A 20,453-nucleotide genomic window follows, 5' to 3' on the forward strand; every position below is an offset into this window, starting at 1 on the left:
AAAAATGGAACCATAACTTTGATTCAGGGTAAAAACATAAACAATCAGTCTTTGAAAAATAACCGAAAGCTTATCAATACCTATTATTTCAATATTTATTTTCAAAATTACCAAACATAAAGTTTTTTTGAAACTCCGTTTCAGCTGGCAATGAAAAAGATGATTACAAAAAGTTAAAGACAACAAAATTTTACATGTTATTCTCATACCTTCTTATGAATTCGTTTAAAAGATATTTTTACCAAGTATTTTAAATTTTAATATAATTTTTTTTCAATCCATATCGATTTATCGAAGTTTCAGTATTCAAATGTTAAAGCTTTTTTCAATGAAGCATCCAATTTGATATCTCTTCATATTTTACCATTTATTTTACACGAATGTTTCTATTTAAATGTTTTTAGAACTTATTTGAAAACACTCAAAAAAATCTCATTAATTTAATCAAGCCAATACAGATTTAAATTCAATTTGTCCCGTCATTAAAAAAAAAAAAACATGTAAACATGCTGTTCAGAATACATTGCATAACGTTTTTCAATGAATTTCTTATCAAATTAAGACTTTTTAAACTTTTCACAAAATTTGAATTTTGAGAGCACAAAACGGAAAATGAAGTAAAACTAGTGCGTCCATCCCGGGAATTCCCGGGACAAATTTCCCGGGATTTTTCCAAATGCGGGAATTCCCGAATCCCGGGATTTTTTCTAATTTGTCCCGGGAATTCCCGAAATTGAAAAAAACACAAATTTTGGTCTACAATTTCAGATTTTTTTGAGGAAATAGATGACAAGTTGAATATTTAGTAATCGATAAGAATTTTAAAGCATTAAAATTTGTATGCCATTTGGAGTTTTTTTTTAAAGGTTATACAAATAAAATTATCAATTTTTGTTTTTTGGGTGTTATTGAAAATCCCTGACTCAAGGTGGTTTTAAAAACACCCAAAAAGCAAAAATTTAAAATTTTGTTCATACGAATTTTTCAAAAAAAAAAAAAAACTCTAGATATCAACATTTATTTAGCTTATTAGGGAAAATCGTTAAAATTTTAGATTCACAAAATGGCTAGCGCTTTAAATGTTTTCTACTAAATTTATATTTTTAAAAGACTAGTTATTTTATTCACGTTTATTTATGATATTAAATTTAAAAAAAATATATCATATTACATTATTTTTCTTCAAACACCGGAATCAAAGGCAAATCAGGACAAATGTAACGAATTAAAACAGCTATTTAAGCCATTTTTTCGCATAATGTTTTGAATGACTTCGGTTAAAACAGGAACAAACCAAAAAAATTAGTACACCGATTTCCAAATTTATTGCTCTAAAATCTTCTGTAGCAATTCAAACTGTAGTCCCGAATTTCCCTTGTTTTTTAACAATTCCAAAGAAATTTTTCAAGTTGTTTTAGTCATGTCATATAAAAAATATATAAAAGAAATAGATTTGTAAAATAATTATTTAATTTGAATCACATTTGATAAAAATTGTACTTAATTGAAAATATAAAGCACAACAAAGTACAAAAAAGATCATTTTTTTTTATTTCTTCTAAGCTATTTAAAAACTGTCATTCTTTTTTAGATTGAAGTGTAAATTATTATTTTTATGATTTTATACTATTGAATCATAACAAATAATATGAAAACATTGATTTTATGAAAGTTTCAAAAATTTCCCGGGATCCCGGGAATTCCTGTGATTCCAAAAATATTTTTCCCGTTTCCCGGGAAAATTGGACGCCCTACGTAAAACTTTAGAAAAACAATATTTTCGTAAATTCATAAATATACTGACCATAGCTGAATCATTGATTAAAATTTTTAACAGCCTTATTTGCAATTTCAAGCTTTTTAAATATTTTCAAAGCGTAAAAAAGTTTTTCATTCAGAACGAAAAACCTTTGGAATTTTTTTTTCGATATTAAAGTTTCCCGAAAACTTAATAAAAATTCAAGAACTTAATAAAAATCAAGCTTAATCTAGTTGTGGTACCCATATTTACACAAAAGTTTAAGGGAATCAAACATTTGGAAACAATATTTGAAATTACTGAATGAATTTAGTTTAAGATTTAAAAATATTTACTACATATAAAAACTACACTCAAACTGTAGTTGATTTTTTTTAAATATTCAAGCAATTTAGCAAAATAACTTTTTTTCATATTGGCTTTATTGGCTTTGTTGTTGTTTTGAGTTATATGTTACATTTTGTTTGATAAACATAGTCAAAAATAAATTACAATCTCTTGATTCATAAAAAAATATTTTAAGAAAAATCGTCAAATGCATGCATCCAGAAATTTAAAGTTAGATGCTGAAGAGGAATTGAGTGAAATTAATTGCAAGGTTTAAAAAAATATTTCAAAATTATTCAAGAGTTTGAAAACATTTTTCAAACAAGGATGCTTGGGATTCCCGACTTTCCCGACATTCTTATAAAAAATCACAAATTTCCAACTTTTTTCCAATTTTTGTGAATTTTGGAGAATTCCCGACTTTTTCCCGATTTTCCTGATTTCCCGACTTGAGTGGACACCCTGTTTTACCCCCTTTACATTAATTTTTTTTTTTTTTTTTTTTTTTTTTTTTTTTTTTTTTTTTTTTTTCAAATTGTCTTTATTTTTACGGAGATATTTTACAAAAACAGCGATCTTAGCAAATGTTTAGCAGATTCCCAAAATGTTTCTTGAAAACTTCTCGAAAGTTCCATCTGATTTTTCTAATGTGGTGCTGAAAGTCCTTTACTGTTGCGTTCTTGGTATTTTTAAGATTAAAACATATTACTTCTGCTACTAGCCATAAACATGCTTTTCTTTTCATTGATGTTACTATACTCATTTGCATGATTTCTTCTGGATCTTCTACTACTAATTTCAATCTCTTGCTTATAATCTTTTCCACCCATTCCCAAACTGGCCTGGTATTTTTACAATTTTTTATCCTGTGTTCTGTACTGTCAACATTATTACAAATCTCACAAAGGTTATCTACAATTCCTCTAACTTTTAAACGAAACATTTTTGATCTATTTGGGACTAAATTATTATACACCATGTATAACGCCTCTTTAGCATAGGAACTTAAAAAATTTTTGCTAATGCTTTCCCAAATTATTTCCCATGAAAATTCTGGATTCTCACGTTCAACTTTAGGAATAGTATTCCTTTTTTGTAAAAGAAAGTTATAAAAAGATTTACAGCTATCCAAATAACTAAAATTAGACAACTCTGACGCGAGATCCAACCATGCTCGTGCGTTTCTGGTAAGAGATTTATTACGGGTTTGTGCTAACATAAAGCTATCTTTTTCATCATTAAATGCAAAAATTATATTTTTAACAAAAAGGGATTGCGCTTTTACTTCTGGATCTTCTAGTCCAAGCCCACCTTTTTCTAATGGAAGATAGAGCTGATTTCTATCTACTTTGAAAAAGTTGGTCCATATAAACCAACCACAACTTTTTCTAACGTCTGCCAAATGTTTGTTCTTTGTTTTGAGTTATATGTTACATTTTGTTTGATAAACATAGTCAAAAATAAATTACAATCTCTTGATTCATAAAAAAATATTTTAGGAAAAATCGTCAAATGCATGCATCCAGAAATTTAAAGTTAGATGCTGAAGAGGAATTGAGTGAAATTAATTGCAAGGTTTAAAAAAATATTTCAAAATTATTCAAGAGTTTGAAAACATTTTTCAAACAAGGATGCTTGGGATTCCCGACTTTCCCGACATTCTTATAAAAAATCACAAATTTCCAACTTTTTTCCAATTTTTGTGAATTTTGGAGAATTCCCGACTTTTTCCCGATTTTCCTGATTTCCCGACTTGAGTGGACACCCTGTTTTACCCCCTTTACATTAAATTGAACTGAAAAAAATATTTAGATTCTATATATTTAAGTTATACCAAACACCTTTCATCCTCCCAGCATTCAAGGTGGACCGATACAACACCCTAAGCTCTCAGGCAATTCTTGCTAAAATTGGTAGAGAGGAAGCCCCTCCCCCACTCCATCGAACAGGCTCATGTTGCAGTTTTCGTTCACTTTCGATAGCTGCTGTGATTTTCGGAGGCAAAGAAGAGCTGGTCAGTTGCTGCCCGTAGTGGTGTGGTCAAAATTTAATGATCAACATCCTTTTGGCCGGCGGATACATGCTCACACCGAAGAAGGGGTAAAATTAATCCAAATTGATGAGAAAGGATTAGATAACCACCATTAGTCTTTCAGGAGGAGTGGAGCTCTCACACTCGAGCGTGATTTTGGCCATATATAGGAAAAGGATTGCTCAATCTGTGATGTTATCGAATATGTGGTGTGGGGGGAAGGCTGGTTGGTCAGTGAGCTTCCAGCAAGAAAGGAAACGACACAGTATTATCGGGTTGCAAATTTTGAGGTTTTTATTTTGGCACAGGAGTTTGTAGTGAACCCCTTTGGAGATTGTGGGAAGGAAGGTGATAAATTATCAATTTGATACCAAATTAAGATTTTTGGCACTCAAATGACAGATGAAATTCCATTTATCATACTAATTGAAACGAATTTTACCTAAGGGAAGAATCAAAACATAACCTTAAAGAAAATACTCACGCATAATGTTACTGAAGAGGTCCTCCGCGTAGCCCTGGGTGTCCTTGAAGCCCCCGATCAACTGCAGTTCAATGCGTCCTTCCGGATAACCGAAGGCGAGCTCCTGAACGCGGGCAACCATCGTGGAAACGGCTTCGTCGGTGCCGTTCCCGTCCAGGTGGGCGAGGGCCACCGCACCGGAACCTGTTTGGGAAAAATTGAATGAGTTTAGTTTATTGTTTTTTTTTTTAAGATTTTAGGTACATATACTGTGTTCGAAAAAGTGCAAATGAGAAAAACGCGATTGAAATTTTTCGACCGTGTTTTGTGTTTCTACGCATCATTGTCCCGTGGGTCCCTACTCACCCCATAAGTCCCTATTCATCTCTTTAGCAGTTTATCACTCTTATTTGTAATCCTCTTGTTATACATTAGGTAAACTCAATACGTCGTAAAATTGATAGTTTCGTGAAACAATTAATTGGTGGGACAATTATGCGTAGAAGTACAACGATGTGACAAACAGACTTGGTGTTGTTTTCAATGAGTTTCCGAACAAAGTACTAGATTTCATGTGTTTTTCGAAAAGTAAACGTCAAACTAATCTTAAAAATGACAAAAAGTCAGAATTGACCAAAAATGACATGGGACAATTATGCGTAGAACGGGAGTATAGGTAGCTAACATTTTAATAATGTTTTTAAAATATATTCTTAAAAAGTGATCAATTATTAGTTCACAAAACAATCGCATTCGCAGTTGCATGGAGATAGTGATCAAAGCGGGTTGCAGACTGGATTTCGTCATATATACGTCATGATTGTCCATCCCAGTTTGCTCAGAAATTCAAGGGAATCGAAACCAATTCTACAAGACCAGGGCAGGCAGCACCATGAAGTCATCCATTACCGGCAGCTCCCTCAATTATTAGTTTACAAAATAATCAAACGAATAATAACAATTCAGAATGAAAAATAAATTATAAAAATGTTAAGATGTTTGGGAAAGTCTTTTGAAGTAGTTCCTGTAAATGAAAATCATTTAACTCACAGTCAAGTTTCAAGTTCCTTTAGGACAAATTTAATAGAAATAAATGAACAAATTAGGCTTGTTCATTTCAAAAATCCAAGTATTTCATTTAACACATTTTGCTATATAAATTTTTAGAAATAATTTTGTGAAAGCTTCTAAATTAAAAAAAATTGGGGTGCCTGATAGCTTTTTCATTAATTTTAGGATGATTTATAAAACAATTTCAAAAAATCGCTTACATACCAAAAATGTGATTTTGTAAAAAAGATTGATGATTTTAAAGTATTTTTCGGGAAATTTCGTTTTCAATTTTTTAAATTTTTCATTGGTGTTGTAATTTTTAGAAAAATAGTGTTTTTTTTTGAAAAATATCAAAATTAGATTAATTCAAATTTGCAAAAAATATTCAATTTTTCGTATTTTTAAAGTAGGTGTAAAGCAAACATGGAAAATATGTACGAATATATTTTTTTTATTTCGGTTTTATTCGTACCAAACTTGTACCTACTTCAAAATGATTGAAATTAAATAAAACTGATTTAATTTTAAATGTTACAAAAGCGAAGTTCGTTGTCAAGCGGGTCATGTGTGACATAACCACCATTACCGTTTTATTTTTAGTTAATTTATAGTTTAAGTAATACATTGTTTATGCGTCAATACTTAAAATAAGTTTTGTATACACACTAATCAAAAATTAATTGTGATCAGAATAAATTCAGGATTATTAAAACTATATTGAAAATGTTATTTCTATTTTCGGCTACGTTTACGGTTACAGAGATATCGTAGTTGAAAATTGAGGTTTTTACAGTTTTTACGGAAAAGGCGAAACTTTGAAATGGTCCGATTTGGACGAAAATCGAGATTCTTGATTGTTTTGATGGTAATGTAAGCTTGGTCAGGAATTGCAGGATTGATGTGGAATGACCCATGTACATTTGTCAATTTATTGTTCTACGGTTTTATTTTTAAAATTAATAGTTTGCTTATATTTTAAAAGCATTTTTCAAACAAATTTTTATCCTTGAAAATTTGTTCTAAAAAACCATAAACTGTTTGAAATTTAAATATTGAGCAATTCTCTACGAAATCGGTCTTTTATAAAATTTATTTTTTTGTATTATAAATCCGGCTGAAACTTTTTTGGGGCCTATGGTATGCTCAAAGAAGCCATTTTGCATCATTAGTTTGTCCATACAATTTTCCATACAAATTTGGCAGCTGTCCATATAAAAATGATATATGAGTATTCAAAAATCTGTATCTCTTGAAGGAATTTTTTGATCGATTTGGTGGCTTCGGCAAAGTTGTAGGTATGGATAAGGACTACACTGGAAAAAATTTGATATATAATTTCACTTTGGCACTAAAACTTGATTTGCAAAAAACCACCTTTTTTTATTTTTTTATTTTCTGATATGTTTTAGGAGACATTAAATGCCAACTTTTCAGAAATTTCCAGAACGGGCAACAAAGCTTTGACCGGGTTTTGAACTTTTGAATCAATAATGATTTATTCAAAAAATCTAAATATTGGTCGAAAAAAATTTTCAACTTCATTTTTCGATGCAAAATCGAATTTGCAATCAAAAAGTACTTCAGTGAAATTTTGATAAAGTGCAACGTTTTCAAGTTATAGCCAGTTTTAGGTATCTTTTTTGAAAATAGTCGCAGTTATTAATTTTTTTAAAATTAGAGCCATGTTTGCCCATTTAAAAAAATTTTTTTTGCAAAGCTGAGAAAATTCTTTACATTTTGGCTTTTTACATTTTGTTGTTACGACCCTGAGTTGCTGAGATATTGCCATGCAAAGATTTAAAAACAGGAAAATTGTGTCAATTAATTGTGACCCTCACAACAAATTCCTAGAAAAATGATTATAGTTTTTTTTTTCTCATTTAGTTCTTAGAATTACTGTTGAAATAGTAGTTTATGCAACAAGTTGCAAAAACAGGGTTTTTTTCAGCACGAGTCGTACATTTATCTAACGAGGTTCACCGAGTTGGATAAATACGAAGAGTGCTGAAAAAATCAAGTTTTGCAACGAGTTCCATACAACATTTTTTGCAATTCCGAAAAACACCCATTGAGTGAAATTTTAAGTCAAATTTTCATGTATTTTGTCAATAAATCGTTTAAATCAAAAAAATGTTGAAAAGTGTTACTTTTCGAAACAAGTGCTGAAAAGTTCAACTTTTCAGCACCCATTTCAGTGCTGAAAAGTAGAACTTTTCAGCATTTATTTTGAAAAGTGTTGCTATTCGATTCTCTTATTTTTGGCACAGAAAAGTAGGCTATTTCGTCGTTCAATAATGACAGGAAAAGTAGGGGAACAGCATCTAATTCCAGCGTGCCTCTAATGTTGGCAGGTAAGAACTTTGACATTCAATTAAAGCTAATTAAATGCGTTTTCAACTGAAATCGAGTGATAAATAGCTCAATAAGAAGTGAGCAAGCAAGTTTCTATCAAAAGTTTTGCAAAATTTGTTGTTTAAATAGTGAAAATCAGCAAATTGGATGTAATTAGGCGCGAGTGATTAACTTGCCAAAGATACGAGAATTTCCCCTAAGTAGTTTCACGACGGAATTGCAAAAAATATTTTTTAATCATGTTCCCTGTTTGTTAAAAAATTGAGGCAAAAAGGTTTTACAATTCAAAATATTCTACAATTTATGAACAACTAATGCAGAAGATTGTTGCCAATAAAAATCACGTTTTAAACCATGGCAATTAGACATCTTAAACGAGAACATTTAAATGTAGTATAAATTTTGTTAAAATTACATTATAAACGAGGTAAATTTACCATCAAAATTAAAGTCTTCATATCTTGAATGCTTTTAACTGTGTAACCAATATATATATAGAAGTTTTTAAACGAAAAATGAAAAAAAGCAGGAGAAGATCAATGATTTGAAAAGGAAAACTGAGAAAAAACGGTTTCTTAATTTTTTTATGTATGGAAATTTATGATATAAATTAACAAGAGCCCTTTTTTCTAACTTAAAGCTCAATTCTCACCTGAATGCCGCACAACCACAATCACGCACGTGGTCGCATCATCGGATCCGATAATGTTGACATTTTTGTCGTGTGGTGCCACCGCGGCCAGTTCCCGCTGGCAAACGTACAAAAGTCCTGGAGCACCGACCTGTTGACCAGAATAAATTCACCATTAAAAATAACATTTCCCAGAAACGAAAAAAAAGCTCTCACCGTTTTCGTCGGAATCGACAGGAACTGTGTGGCCGTTTCCCGGTAAACCGGATGCTGCACAAACAGCGAGTGTGTGTCCATGGGGCACTCGTCCTGCAGGACGCCATTGAGCACCAGCACCATGGCTCTACGCCGGAAGTCGCAGCTCAGCTGGGAGTGGGTCTGAAAATAAATCAAATGAATCAAATTTTATGAACAGTTTCATAACTCGCACCCGAACAAAAGTGCATCCTCTGAAGAAAGTTGATTGATCGACGGTGACTGGGCTGGCTTGAAGTTTGACACTTTTACAAAGGTTTTTTTTTGTCATATTTTGTTTGGGAAAGTCCGCGGGGGCTTGGCCGCGTAGCCATCATCTTCGCACCGCGAGGACGACAATAATAGCAAATATAATTTATTCACGTGTCAGGTACCGAACGCGCGCGTCGCTCGGATTATCATCCAAGCAGGCCATTAGACAAACCTCAAGCTAGAGGCTGCAATGGTGGTGCAAGGTGAGTTATGACTTGAAAACATACATGTTTGAAAGGCTCTTTGCCCGGGCCGGGATGATGGTGGTTGATTAAATTATGAAGATATGGCCTTGCCGTGCCTCCTGGTGGTGATGGTGACGAATAGATTGGACGACATGCTGTAAAGCGTCGTTTGTTGCCGCTCAAAAAAAAAAAAAAATACTCCGGATAATCAAATCACGAAAACAATGTTTTTTCTTTGCATTATTTTTGATTGTTGAGCTTTAGTACCCCGATAGGGTGACCTACGCCATGTTCAAAATCAAACCATCCACATTAACGACCCCCGGGTCTTTTGTGGTCTCTATTGCAAGTTTCTGCTCGAACCTAGGAGTCCGAAGGCTTGAATGGGGAGAGCACCCAAACCTCTTTCTACTCCAAGGAACCTTCCACCCCAGTGTTTGAACTGACGACCTTTGGATTGCGAGTCCAACCGCCGCCAGCGATTCCAGCGGAGTAGGCTTGGTTTGGTGTGTTGTTTGTACTTATGGCATGGAGACGACTCCTACACCTGGACTGACTTAACGGCCTAACAACCAAGGCCGGGACCGACATTTTACTTCCTCATCCGATGGAAGGTTGGAGCAGATGGGAATCGAACCCAGAATCATCCGCTTACAAAGCGGACAGCGTAACCATTCGGCCACGCACTGCCACGCCATGTTAGGATGGTCCAAAAAAATGAGATTTCCAAAATATCAAAATGCAAAATATCAAATAACCGATAATTCTAACGGCGGACGATAACTCATTTTTAAAATCTTTCTAAAATCGACTTAATTCAACCATATCTTGTTAAATTTTCAATGCTTTCACTAAGAATATATTATTTGAAAATGTTTTTTTTTAAACCGCTCAAATTTTCACAAAAAACAGTATTTTTTTGAGAATACTCAAATTTTAAAATTTGTCATGTGGGTATCAAACGAAGCGAAATTTTGTATGCTTTTTCACCTTAGGCTGGTACAAATTTTATTTAAAGTTTTTGTCCCCCCCCCCCCCCTTCAAAGTTGGCCCAAAAAATCAGGGGGCAAAAATATTTTTTCAAAAAACTTCAAAATTTCAATGGAAATTTAAGTGCAATCAGCTGAAATCAATTTAAAATGCATTCCCTTGCGTTCAGAATCATTTTAGCATGTTTGGGTTGATTTAAAAATCTTTTGAATTTTTGAAATTTTTTGATCTTTAGTATCGCAAAAAGTTTTTTTGTTGATTTTTTTATTTATTCATCTTACATTTTTTGAAGACTAATGATTGCAAAATAACTTAAATAGTGTAAAATGCATTTTAAAACACTTTTTCCATTCAAATGTTGAGGGTATGGCTTGTTATTTTAATTTTTATATTTTTTTATTTTTTTAACTTTTAATTTCAATTTTTTTGAAAAACTAAAGTTTCCACAAAATACCATGTTTTATTTCGAAATTACTCAGTTTTTCAAATTTTGCAATATGGGTATCAGACGAAGCGAAATTTTGTATGCTTTTTCACCTCATTTTTTTCACAAAATACCGTATTTGGATATCAAACGAAGCTAAATTTGTTATGCTTTTTCACATTATCACAATGTTTTACGTGGAATATACCTAAATTTTTACAAATGCCGTATTTTTTCGAAAATACCCATATTTTCAAAATTTGCTACACGGGTAACAAACAAAGCGAAAATTTGCTTACTTCAAACATACAATCGTATTTTGTATATGTTCCATATATAATTTTGCTATTTTTGATACCCATATTGTACATTTTGAAAATCCTATAAAAAAATTAAAATAAATACAAGTTGGCAGGGTTTGTCATAATTATGTAGCTTTTTTTTCATGTTTTTTTTTCTGAAATTTCCTAAAAATCCTAAAAAAAATCCAAAACAGCAGATCAAACACAAATTTTTAACTTGTTTTCATATGACACCTCCCACATTTGTTAAAGACTTGTATTGCGAAACTCATGATACTAAATGGCTTATTTAAACATGTAAAAAGTTGTAAATAAAAAAAATCGATTTTCAAAAAATGTTGTTTAAAATTGTTCAGTACTGTCAGCAGTTTCTTTTTTAAATATTGTTGGTTTTTAGTTGAAGTTTTGATTATCCAAGGCTATACTTTTTTTTAAATTTTAATCAGTTGCAATTCACAGTGTAAATTTGATCAATCAAGACACTGAAACCATTCAGATCTTGTCAAATTCATCAGCATCACTGACAACTTATTCATCCTGCTCATAGCCGGTTGATGCCATATTGATTCCATCGAGCACGAGACGGCTCACTTGGATCGATCGACGACGCCGCTTTTCGGTGGTGCACCACAATTCAAGATAAATCCAAAGCCACATGACACAAATGCATGATTAATGGGCTCCGGACGTTCGATCGGTTGGGCTCGTCTTTCGATGAATGAAATGGTTTGTATCATGTTTGTTTGGACTCAAGATGATGAGGGTAACTTGAGAGGACATTTTTTTTAAAGCGAGATAATCAGTTGTAAATTGATGGATTTGATAGACTCTGGTTTCATTCGAGTTGGTATTGCAAATTTATTCCATTTGCTCCACCCGATTAAGCAATTTACACTAATTTAATTTCACCTGCATCCCCTCCCGGGGGCGCGCGCTCATTAGAATGTCTACTTGATTGCAAAGGTGAAGCCACCTAATCAACGCAGCACGATGTGTGGAGACACATCCTGTCGCTTGACAGGTGAGCTCATTTTTCACGGCTCGAATTTCCATACAAATATACGTGGCATGGCATATTGTCATTTGAATATCTATCTCCTAATGCCGATGGCGGCAGCAGGTGAGACAGGTGAGATGCAATCAATTCAATTTGCATCTTGTAAATGGTGGCACATTTGAACCCCTCTCGGCCTGTGGGGAGGTTCAGCAATTGTTTTTAAGTTACGACCATGTGTTGACTCTTGGATTGTTGGATTGACGTAGGGATGACGCCTTAGGGCGGGGATTGACGAGCTCAACGACAATATAAGATAATACAGTCATCCCACAAATTCGGAACTCTTTTGTGATAATTTGTCAATAGCATGCCAAATGCATCTTTTCTGGCGACCCTTCTATTTTTAGGACCTTTATTTGGACATTCTCTTGCTATTTCACTACCAAAAGTAGTTCTTTTTGAACAAAAATCTGAATTTCGAGACTATTTTATTCAGAGCTGCAAAATACTGCCCCTAAATTGTCTGTTCCATAATTGTGGGATGTTATTGTGCTTCCCACAATTGTGGAACACCTGAATTTAACAGATATTTTCACAACAAAAGTTATCAGGCCATTTATAAAACATTTCTAAGCTTGAGTTTCATTGGTTCCAGTGTGTGAAATCATTATTTTGTAGAAAATATGTACTCCTGGAGAGAATCAAATTTTGGTTAAAACCGTAAGAAAAAGGTGTTCCGAATTTGTGGATTTCAAGGGTCAATGTTTTTCTTTGAAAACTTGATATAAAACGTGAAAAAATTCCAGTTGTTCAATACATCAATGGAAAGATCACAAGAAAAGCTTTCACATGAAGGTAAAAGCGAATCATTATGTTCAATTATCGATTTTCTATGATTTTTTTTTTTAAATTGGCCGATCTGTAAACTGTTCCGAATATGAGGGATGACTGTACTTATGGGTTTGGAAATGGTAATTTACTAATTTGCAATATCCAGGGAATGAAAATTATCCCAGGCTGCTTTTTATTGAGTATTTCAACAAAAATTTAATATTTATAAAAATGTTTTTTAAATAATGGTTTTCAATTTAAACAATAGTTTCAGTGCTGATTTTGTCCTTAAAATATTTTTTTTTGCAATTCCGTCGTGAAACTACTTACTTTTCCTGTCATTCTTGAACGACGAAATAGCCTACTTTTCTGTACCGAAAATAACAGAATCGAATAGCAACACTTTTCAAAATAAATGCTGAAAAGTTCTTCTTTTCAGCACTGAAATGGGTGCTGAAAAGTTGAACTTTTCAACACTTGTTTCGAAATATAACACTTTTCAACATTTTTTTGATTTAAACGTTTTTTTGACAAAATACACGAAAATTTAACTTAAAATTTCACTCAATGGTTGTTTTTCGGAATTGCAAAAAATGTTGTATGGAACTCGTTGCAAAACATGATTTTTTCAGCACTCGTCGTATTTATCCAACTCGGTGAATCCTCTTTTTGCAACTTTTTGCATAAACTACTATTTTTGTATAATCGTATTGAAAAAGGATTATTTCGAAACTTAGAACTGGTGCCATTTAAGGGGTTTTAAACAGTTTTTGTTAAATTTACTATACTTAAACTCCGCAGATAATTGCTATGAAATTTTAGTTTGTCTAATAATTTGTGGATCAGTTTTGAGGGATTTTTTAAAAATAATCAATTTTCAATTTGGCTTGTAAAAACTTGTTTGGTCAGTAAAATGTTAGTTATCCTCCAATAAGAAGTGCAACATGTTGAAAATTCAAATTGTTTTTAAATCTACTGGATAAATTTTCCTAAAAATTATCAAAAAAAAAATGATCATGTTCAGGCGATTATTATTTTTTTGAAAAAAAGTTTTGAAATCATTTTTTAACAAGAAATACAAGATGTCTAGCACAAAATTAATAAATAAAAATTTAAAAGAATTTAATATTATTATGAGATCAATCAGAAAAAAGAGGACCTAAGTTTTTGGTTGAGATTCAAGCCTTATTTGTAAAGCAAATATGTTCTTGATTTGTTCAATATTTCTGATAAATGCAAGAAACTTATAATTTTAAAACATGATGGATATCTAAGATTTGGAATTTACGAGATAATAAGAATATTTTTCTATTTTTTATGTAATTTGCAATCTTTTAGAACTTTGCAAATCAACTTTTAATTAGATTTTTTATTTGTATGAAACTTTGTCCATCGATTCCTTAAACCATTTTGCATCATTAGATTCTTCATACAAAGTTGTTAGAATATTTCAGAAAAAATAGTTACACCCTGACTTGAAAATAATTTGCCCATTTTTTTAAATAAATTTATATTTCAAAAACTAGATTTTGACAAACTTATTGTTTTTGGCCAAGTTTGGCTAGAAAAAAATATTATTTAAAGTTTTTGAAAATCTTTGTTCAATTTCGCACAATTTAACAAATAAAAAATACAATTTTGTTGAATAATTTAACATAAAAAATTACTCAAAAACGGTGCACTTTATCAACATTTTACAAAAGTACTTTTTTACTGAGAATTCAGTTTTACATCTTAGAAATGATTTTTGGAATTTTTGGGTGTGCATTTTTGATACAGGCCAAAAACACAACGTCCGCCTACAGCTCAAACGTTGGCACTTATTGTTTACTAAAACATATCAAAAAAATTCAAAAAATCGAAAGGGTCAAAGTTTGCCAAAATTTGTTTATGTGATAAAAAGTTATTTGGGAAATGGGTAGTTTTTTTAGAAAGAACTATTTTTTACATCCAATTGAAATGCTGTCAAAGACAAACTTATGGGAATTTGGACGAGCTTTCCGGTTAAAAAATTTCCGAGACTTAAAAATCAAGTATGTCATATAGAAATCGTCAAAAACCATCAAAATACCTACACAGCTAAAAATGTAGTAATCCAGCTGCGTGTAAAAGGCCTGGGTGTAAAATAAATATTGCATTATTTTTTGAAATTCTATGTGATTTTACACCCTGAAATATGTAGCCCATCAGTATGGGAAACCTACTTGACCGAAATGTCAAGCTCATATATGCGTTTATCCTTACAGCTTTTCATCGGTCTGATGGCCGAGTGGGCTAAGGCGCCAGTCCTTACTGTTGGTGCTGGGTTTGAATCCCGTCGGTTGCAACTTTTTTTTGTGTTTGCAAAAAATGTACATGCAGTGTGTAATATTAAGTGTTTATTTTAACGAAGGTGATGTGCATGCTTTTGCATGCGATTTTACCATCGGATTTTTTGCTGTGTATTTTTTCTACATTTTTTATTAAACCGCTATAACTTCACGCGGATTGGACATAGGACAGTGGTCAATATGGAGACTTTTATGTAAAATTGTCTGTAGAATTGATTACCGTATTCGGGTTTTCAAAAATGTTGATGATTAGAGCACTTTTCAAAAAAACAGTTTCAGTAAATGATTTTTGTATTTTTAAGGTGAGTTGCTCCATCCTGCATTTTTGGTGAGTCTTTTTGTAACATCTTATGCTATTTCCTCAAAAATTTTGAACAAAAAAAAATCGTGATATCACCTTGAAATTTAACTTTTAAACGTAAAAATTGGAAAATCTCATAGAAGTGGCGTGTATTATTCGTTCAGTTATTTTTTATTACAAAATACAAAAAATATTTAAAAAACTTACGCCCTTTTCAAATGTAATTTTTTGAGTACAATTGGCTTCATATACACAAAAATTGCTTATAAAAAAAGGCCTTTAACAGTTTTTTACCAAGTGTACTGATATTTGTAAAACCTGTTGAAAAAGCCAATTAATTTTCGAAACATAATTTACAGTGAATAAATTGTAATTATTGAACTGGTTGGAAACCGAGGTCATCATAAGGTTCTAAATAAATCTATAGTCAAATTTACCAATTTTGACAGCACAAAGTACGTCAACATGACAGCCGTAATCCCACTGTTATCATGTAACGACTTCATTTGCCCATAAATTTAACCAACTACCCATAAATCATCCTTATAACACTTCTATAAAACCTTAATCTCCCATCTCTAATGCCATGTTCGTTCACATCTAACGACTTGAGCTTAACTTAACTAAATTCCCCTTCCTGCGTCGTCTCACCTCACCAACAAGCTACTTCCCTCAATCCACAACAAACCGCGCTCATAGTTGAAATCCAAACCGCCATCAAACAAGCAGTGGGTGGGTGGATGGGCGTTTTTAATTGAAATAAATGTTTTATGATCGCGCTAAATTTTCGCATTATTGGCAATTCCTCGTTTTTAGCTTAGAGAGCCATACCTCATCGAGTAATTTTTATGGTTTTGCAGAACGAGGTTGAGATATTTGTGGTTCATCGAAAGGGGTTTGTTTGTAGAATTGTTTAATGTGATTAAAAGTGACTTAAAAAGTAATTATAATTAAGTTAATTTTGTTCAACAATTGCCAAATTACCCCATTAGGATACCATTTTATTACCCCCAACCTTGCCGCACTCAGTCTCAGCTTCTTTTCCATCACAAGATTAAGCAAAGATGCTCCTCTCTCTCTGCCTCTCCCCTTGGAAATATGCTTTATCGATAGCAATGGGATTTTAATTTATAGTTGAACAATTATTTTTTATTGAGCGACCACAACCGGAGCCACAAATGCCGGTCCTCCGCTAAAAAGTTAAGGGCTTGGCCGAACCTACCAACTATCGGAGAAGCCGAGAGATGCCCCGGAATGATGGATTGGATGTATGTTTTCGACGAACCACGTAAGATCGGCAAAGTCGCGTGTGTGCTTTTTCCCGCTCCTTAAGGTGAGTGTGTGCAAAAAATATTCCCCTCGGTGAATTATGGCTTAGTTGCAGGAGAGAAAAAAGAGGGCGTTTACCGATGGCAAATTCCGTTGGGAGTATGTAACTTTACCATAAAAAGTGTGTAAAATTATAACACTTGAAATTTTAAGTTTTCAACATAAATTGATGTAAAATTACATGAAAAACTGAATAATCCAATTCAATTTTACACCCCATGGATTCAAACTTTTTTTGCTGTGAGTAAACGGAAGACATAAATTATTTCAAGTTATGCTTATCACAGGAAAGTTACACCCCAAGTTATGTAAACATCACAATTGAAACCTGTCCATTTTGGCGACATCAAGCTGACGTACGGGATTAAATTTCAAATTGACCCCCCCCGCAAAGGAATCGTACATCAATGACCTTTGCGGAACGGGCACGAAACATCAACGTCATAACCATCAATCTGCGAACCGGCGACGACAACTCCTCCCCCTTTTTCCCAGGCAAGTGCATTTGGGGGGGCCTAATGCTGAAATGCTAATTAGCATGGTGGATTGATTGAACTCTTGGCTCGGAGGCTTGTTTGCCTTCGTTTCCAAGTGGGGCACTACAGTATGCATCCTCGATGATGAGTACTGGCATCATGGCAGAAATCACCGGCGATGTTTATTTAGCAATTATATATCGATATAAAAACTGATTAAGCCTATTAACTGGATGGTGGAGAAGCGTGGACGTCAATTACGGGTTGATTTATTATGATAAGTTTTAGTGATTTATAACGCTTTAAATGATGTTTACAAGTCCATCAAAGTCCATTAAGTCTATTTAAAAAAAATAGTTATGAATATATTAACCACAAGTCAGGTTAAAATTTAAAAAAGACAACTCAGCGAGGGTAAACAATATTTTGCAGTTTTGCCATTTTTTTAAGTCGTAATCTTTGTAAAACTTTGATTTTGTTTAGTCAAAAGTGCTCATAGTTTCTCAAGTCCGAAAATTCAATCTTGAAAAGGGCCTGATGATACAACAAAATTTGAAATAAATTTTGACAAATTTTTTGATCGGGGAGACCTTCTTTGACACTTGTAAAACAAATCAATAATTGCTGATATATCATATTTATTAGACAAACTTACAGAAAATTTTCTAAACATAAAAAAAATGTTTGCGGCACCAATGTTTGTGGGCATTTATAAAAAAACTAAAAATTCCATTTTTTTTACAATAATCAAGTTAGGAGGTGGATTTACCTCGAAAACGGTGCACTTTCTCTAAATTTCGGTAAATTAAAGTATTTTGATCTCAAATCCGATTTTTCATCATAAAATGAAGTGAAATTTTTAACCTACCTTTTTTTCAAAGTTTTCCAAAAAATATGTTTTTGCTAAAGAAATGGCATCCAAGTCAAACATATTTTTCTTTTGAATTATAGCTCAAAAGTTGTCTTTCAAATACTTTAAAACATATCAAAAACTTTTTTTTTTTCAAAATAATGTTTTAAAGCAATTACATTATTGGTGTTAAAATGTAAAATTAAAAATGGGTTATTTTTTCAAGAGAGTACCTTTTTTCCCCGGATAGTCATCACGTATATCTACAGCTTTGCCGAAGACATGAAATTTATCAAAATTACTGATCTTAAGATACACATTTTAGAATATTTAGATATAATTTTGTATGGGCAGCTGTATTTTTTATGGAAACTTGTATGGAAGAACAACTGACAAAAAATAGCTTTTTTGATCATAGGGAAAAGGCCCCTACAAAGTTTAGGGCAAATATAAAATATAAAAGCTAAAATTCAAAAAAAAAAACACTTCCATATAAAAAAATTCTGAAATTAAAAAAATGGATTCAGGGAGATTTCAGATTTGCGAAAAAAGTGAATCCACGAATCGGCAAATCCTCTTTTTTGTTATGTTTTAGGGGCAAAAAACTGCAATTTAATACAAAAAAAAAATTGTTGCAGAGTAATGATTTTTTGAAAATAAAATTAGGCTGGTACAAATATTTTTAAAAGTTTTTGTCACCCCCCCTTCAAAATTGGCCCGAAAAATCAGGGGGCAAAAAAAATATTTTTACAATAAACTTCCAAATTTCAATGAAAATTCAAGTGCAACCAGCTGAAATCAAATTAAAATACATTCTCCGGCATTTAAAATCATTTATAGCATGTTTGGGTTTATAAAAAAATCTTAAGATTTTTTGAAAATTTTTGATGCAAAATCTTGTTTTTCGATACAATTTTTGTTTTTGTCAGATCTTAGATTTTTTGAAAACTAATGATTGCAAAACAACTGAACTAGTGTAAAATGCATTTTAAAACACTTTTTTCATTTAAATGTGAAGACTATGGCTTGTTATTTAAATTTTTATATTTTTTTATTTTTTTGCCCCCCCCCTTGACCTCGGCCAGGGCCGATTACATTTTTCGGCACAACGATTTTTGTTGGATTTAAAATTAAATTGGGCACCTTAAGCGAAGTTTGTAAAAAGACGTGAAAATTTAGAACAAAAAATGACAGAATTCGTTGAATGGTTTGCCATTTTTTAAAAGCTAATTAACTAATATCAGGAACTTTTCCGTTTCATTTTTGGTGAATTTTATTTGAAATTTCGCTTTTTTAGTTAGATTAATTTAACTGTAAGTTAACTGTTTTTATAGTCAAAAAATTCGCGTTTAAAAATTCAGTAAATCTCCAAAACTAGAATCATAGAATCGAAGGGGAAAGTTAAAAAATTGAATTCGATTGAAATTTGTTTTGTCAAACACCGTTCTCTATTTAAAACCTTGTAGTAATGATAAACAAATTGTGCCTGCTCAGCCTAACAAGATGCGACACTCCCCCTGGCACAACCTATAGTGTCAGCCTCACTGCAATTTGTTCAAATTATCACAAATTTGCATTCCCAGACCGGGGGAGGAGGGGTTTTTAGCTGTCAATTGACGTCTCTTGTTAGGTTGCTTACGTAGTTATACATAAGAATGTGGCGCTGACATTTCGGGAACACCTTGAAATTCGATTGCATGACGTTTCTGTACAACAATGCAACATGTTTGTATGGAAATCATCTGTTTTTGTACACGTGCAATTATTCAAATCTTGAACTCAATTCCTTTACCAAACCTTCCCACCCGAGACTTCTACTTTTCAGCCTCCCCCTGCTATATCTCCCGCAAGATCTACATCGTGAACATTAATTAGCCGAGCTTCCCGTGGTAGGACCTACCTTGATCAAACGCTTTGAACCGTTCCCAGAGGAACGGCCACTTTCCCAAGTTTCTAACCCGAGAAGAAATGGCAAAAATTTAAACGAATTCAACTCCAGCTTCCCTACCCTTTCTTAAGGAGAAGCACATTTTTCAACCCCAGTAGTGATATATCTGCTGTATACAGCAAGTTAGAGAGAGAGCCAGTGGTAGTTCCCCGCCGAATCACGATCCCGGAAGAACTAGGCTGCTGGCCGGGATCTCGTTTTCTGCAGCGTGGACGGGGCCCTTTTGGCGCGCAGATCTTGGCGCGGAGTCGGCGACGGTTGAGGTTTGAGGTGAGCGGCAAGATCTAATCGCGAAGCGCAACGAAACTTGGAATTAAATATGTAACTCACTCTCGTGGAGCCACTTCGGAGTTGCTGGAGATCGGC

At 32.8% G+C, this 20,453-nt stretch overlaps 1 protein-coding gene across 3 annotated transcripts in view; it reads right to left on the bottom strand.

Moving 5' to 3' along the window:
• LOC120415444 (protein N-terminal asparagine amidohydrolase) overlaps nt 1-20,453 on the bottom strand; it is a 120,046-nt gene that overhangs the window by 6,651 nt on the left and 92,942 nt on the right. For all 3 annotated transcript variants that reach the window (XM_052708132.1, XM_039576992.2, XM_039576993.2), the window contains 3 exons: nt 8,834-8,995; nt 8,639-8,768; nt 4,603-4,785 (listed from right to left, as the gene is read on the bottom strand). In XM_052708132.1, the coding sequence (XP_052564092.1) occupies nt 4,603-4,785; nt 8,639-8,768; nt 8,834-8,956 (436 nt within the window). In that variant the 5' untranslated portion in view covers nt 8,957-8,995. The remainder of the gene's footprint in view (nt 1-4,602; nt 4,786-8,638; nt 8,769-8,833; nt 8,996-20,453) is intronic.

This window comes from Culex pipiens, chromosome 2, assembly GCF_016801865.2.
Source record: "Culex pipiens pallens isolate TS chromosome 2, TS_CPP_V2, whole genome shotgun sequence".
In the NCBI taxonomy this organism is placed as follows: domain Eukaryota; kingdom Metazoa; phylum Arthropoda; class Insecta; order Diptera; family Culicidae; genus Culex; species Culex pipiens.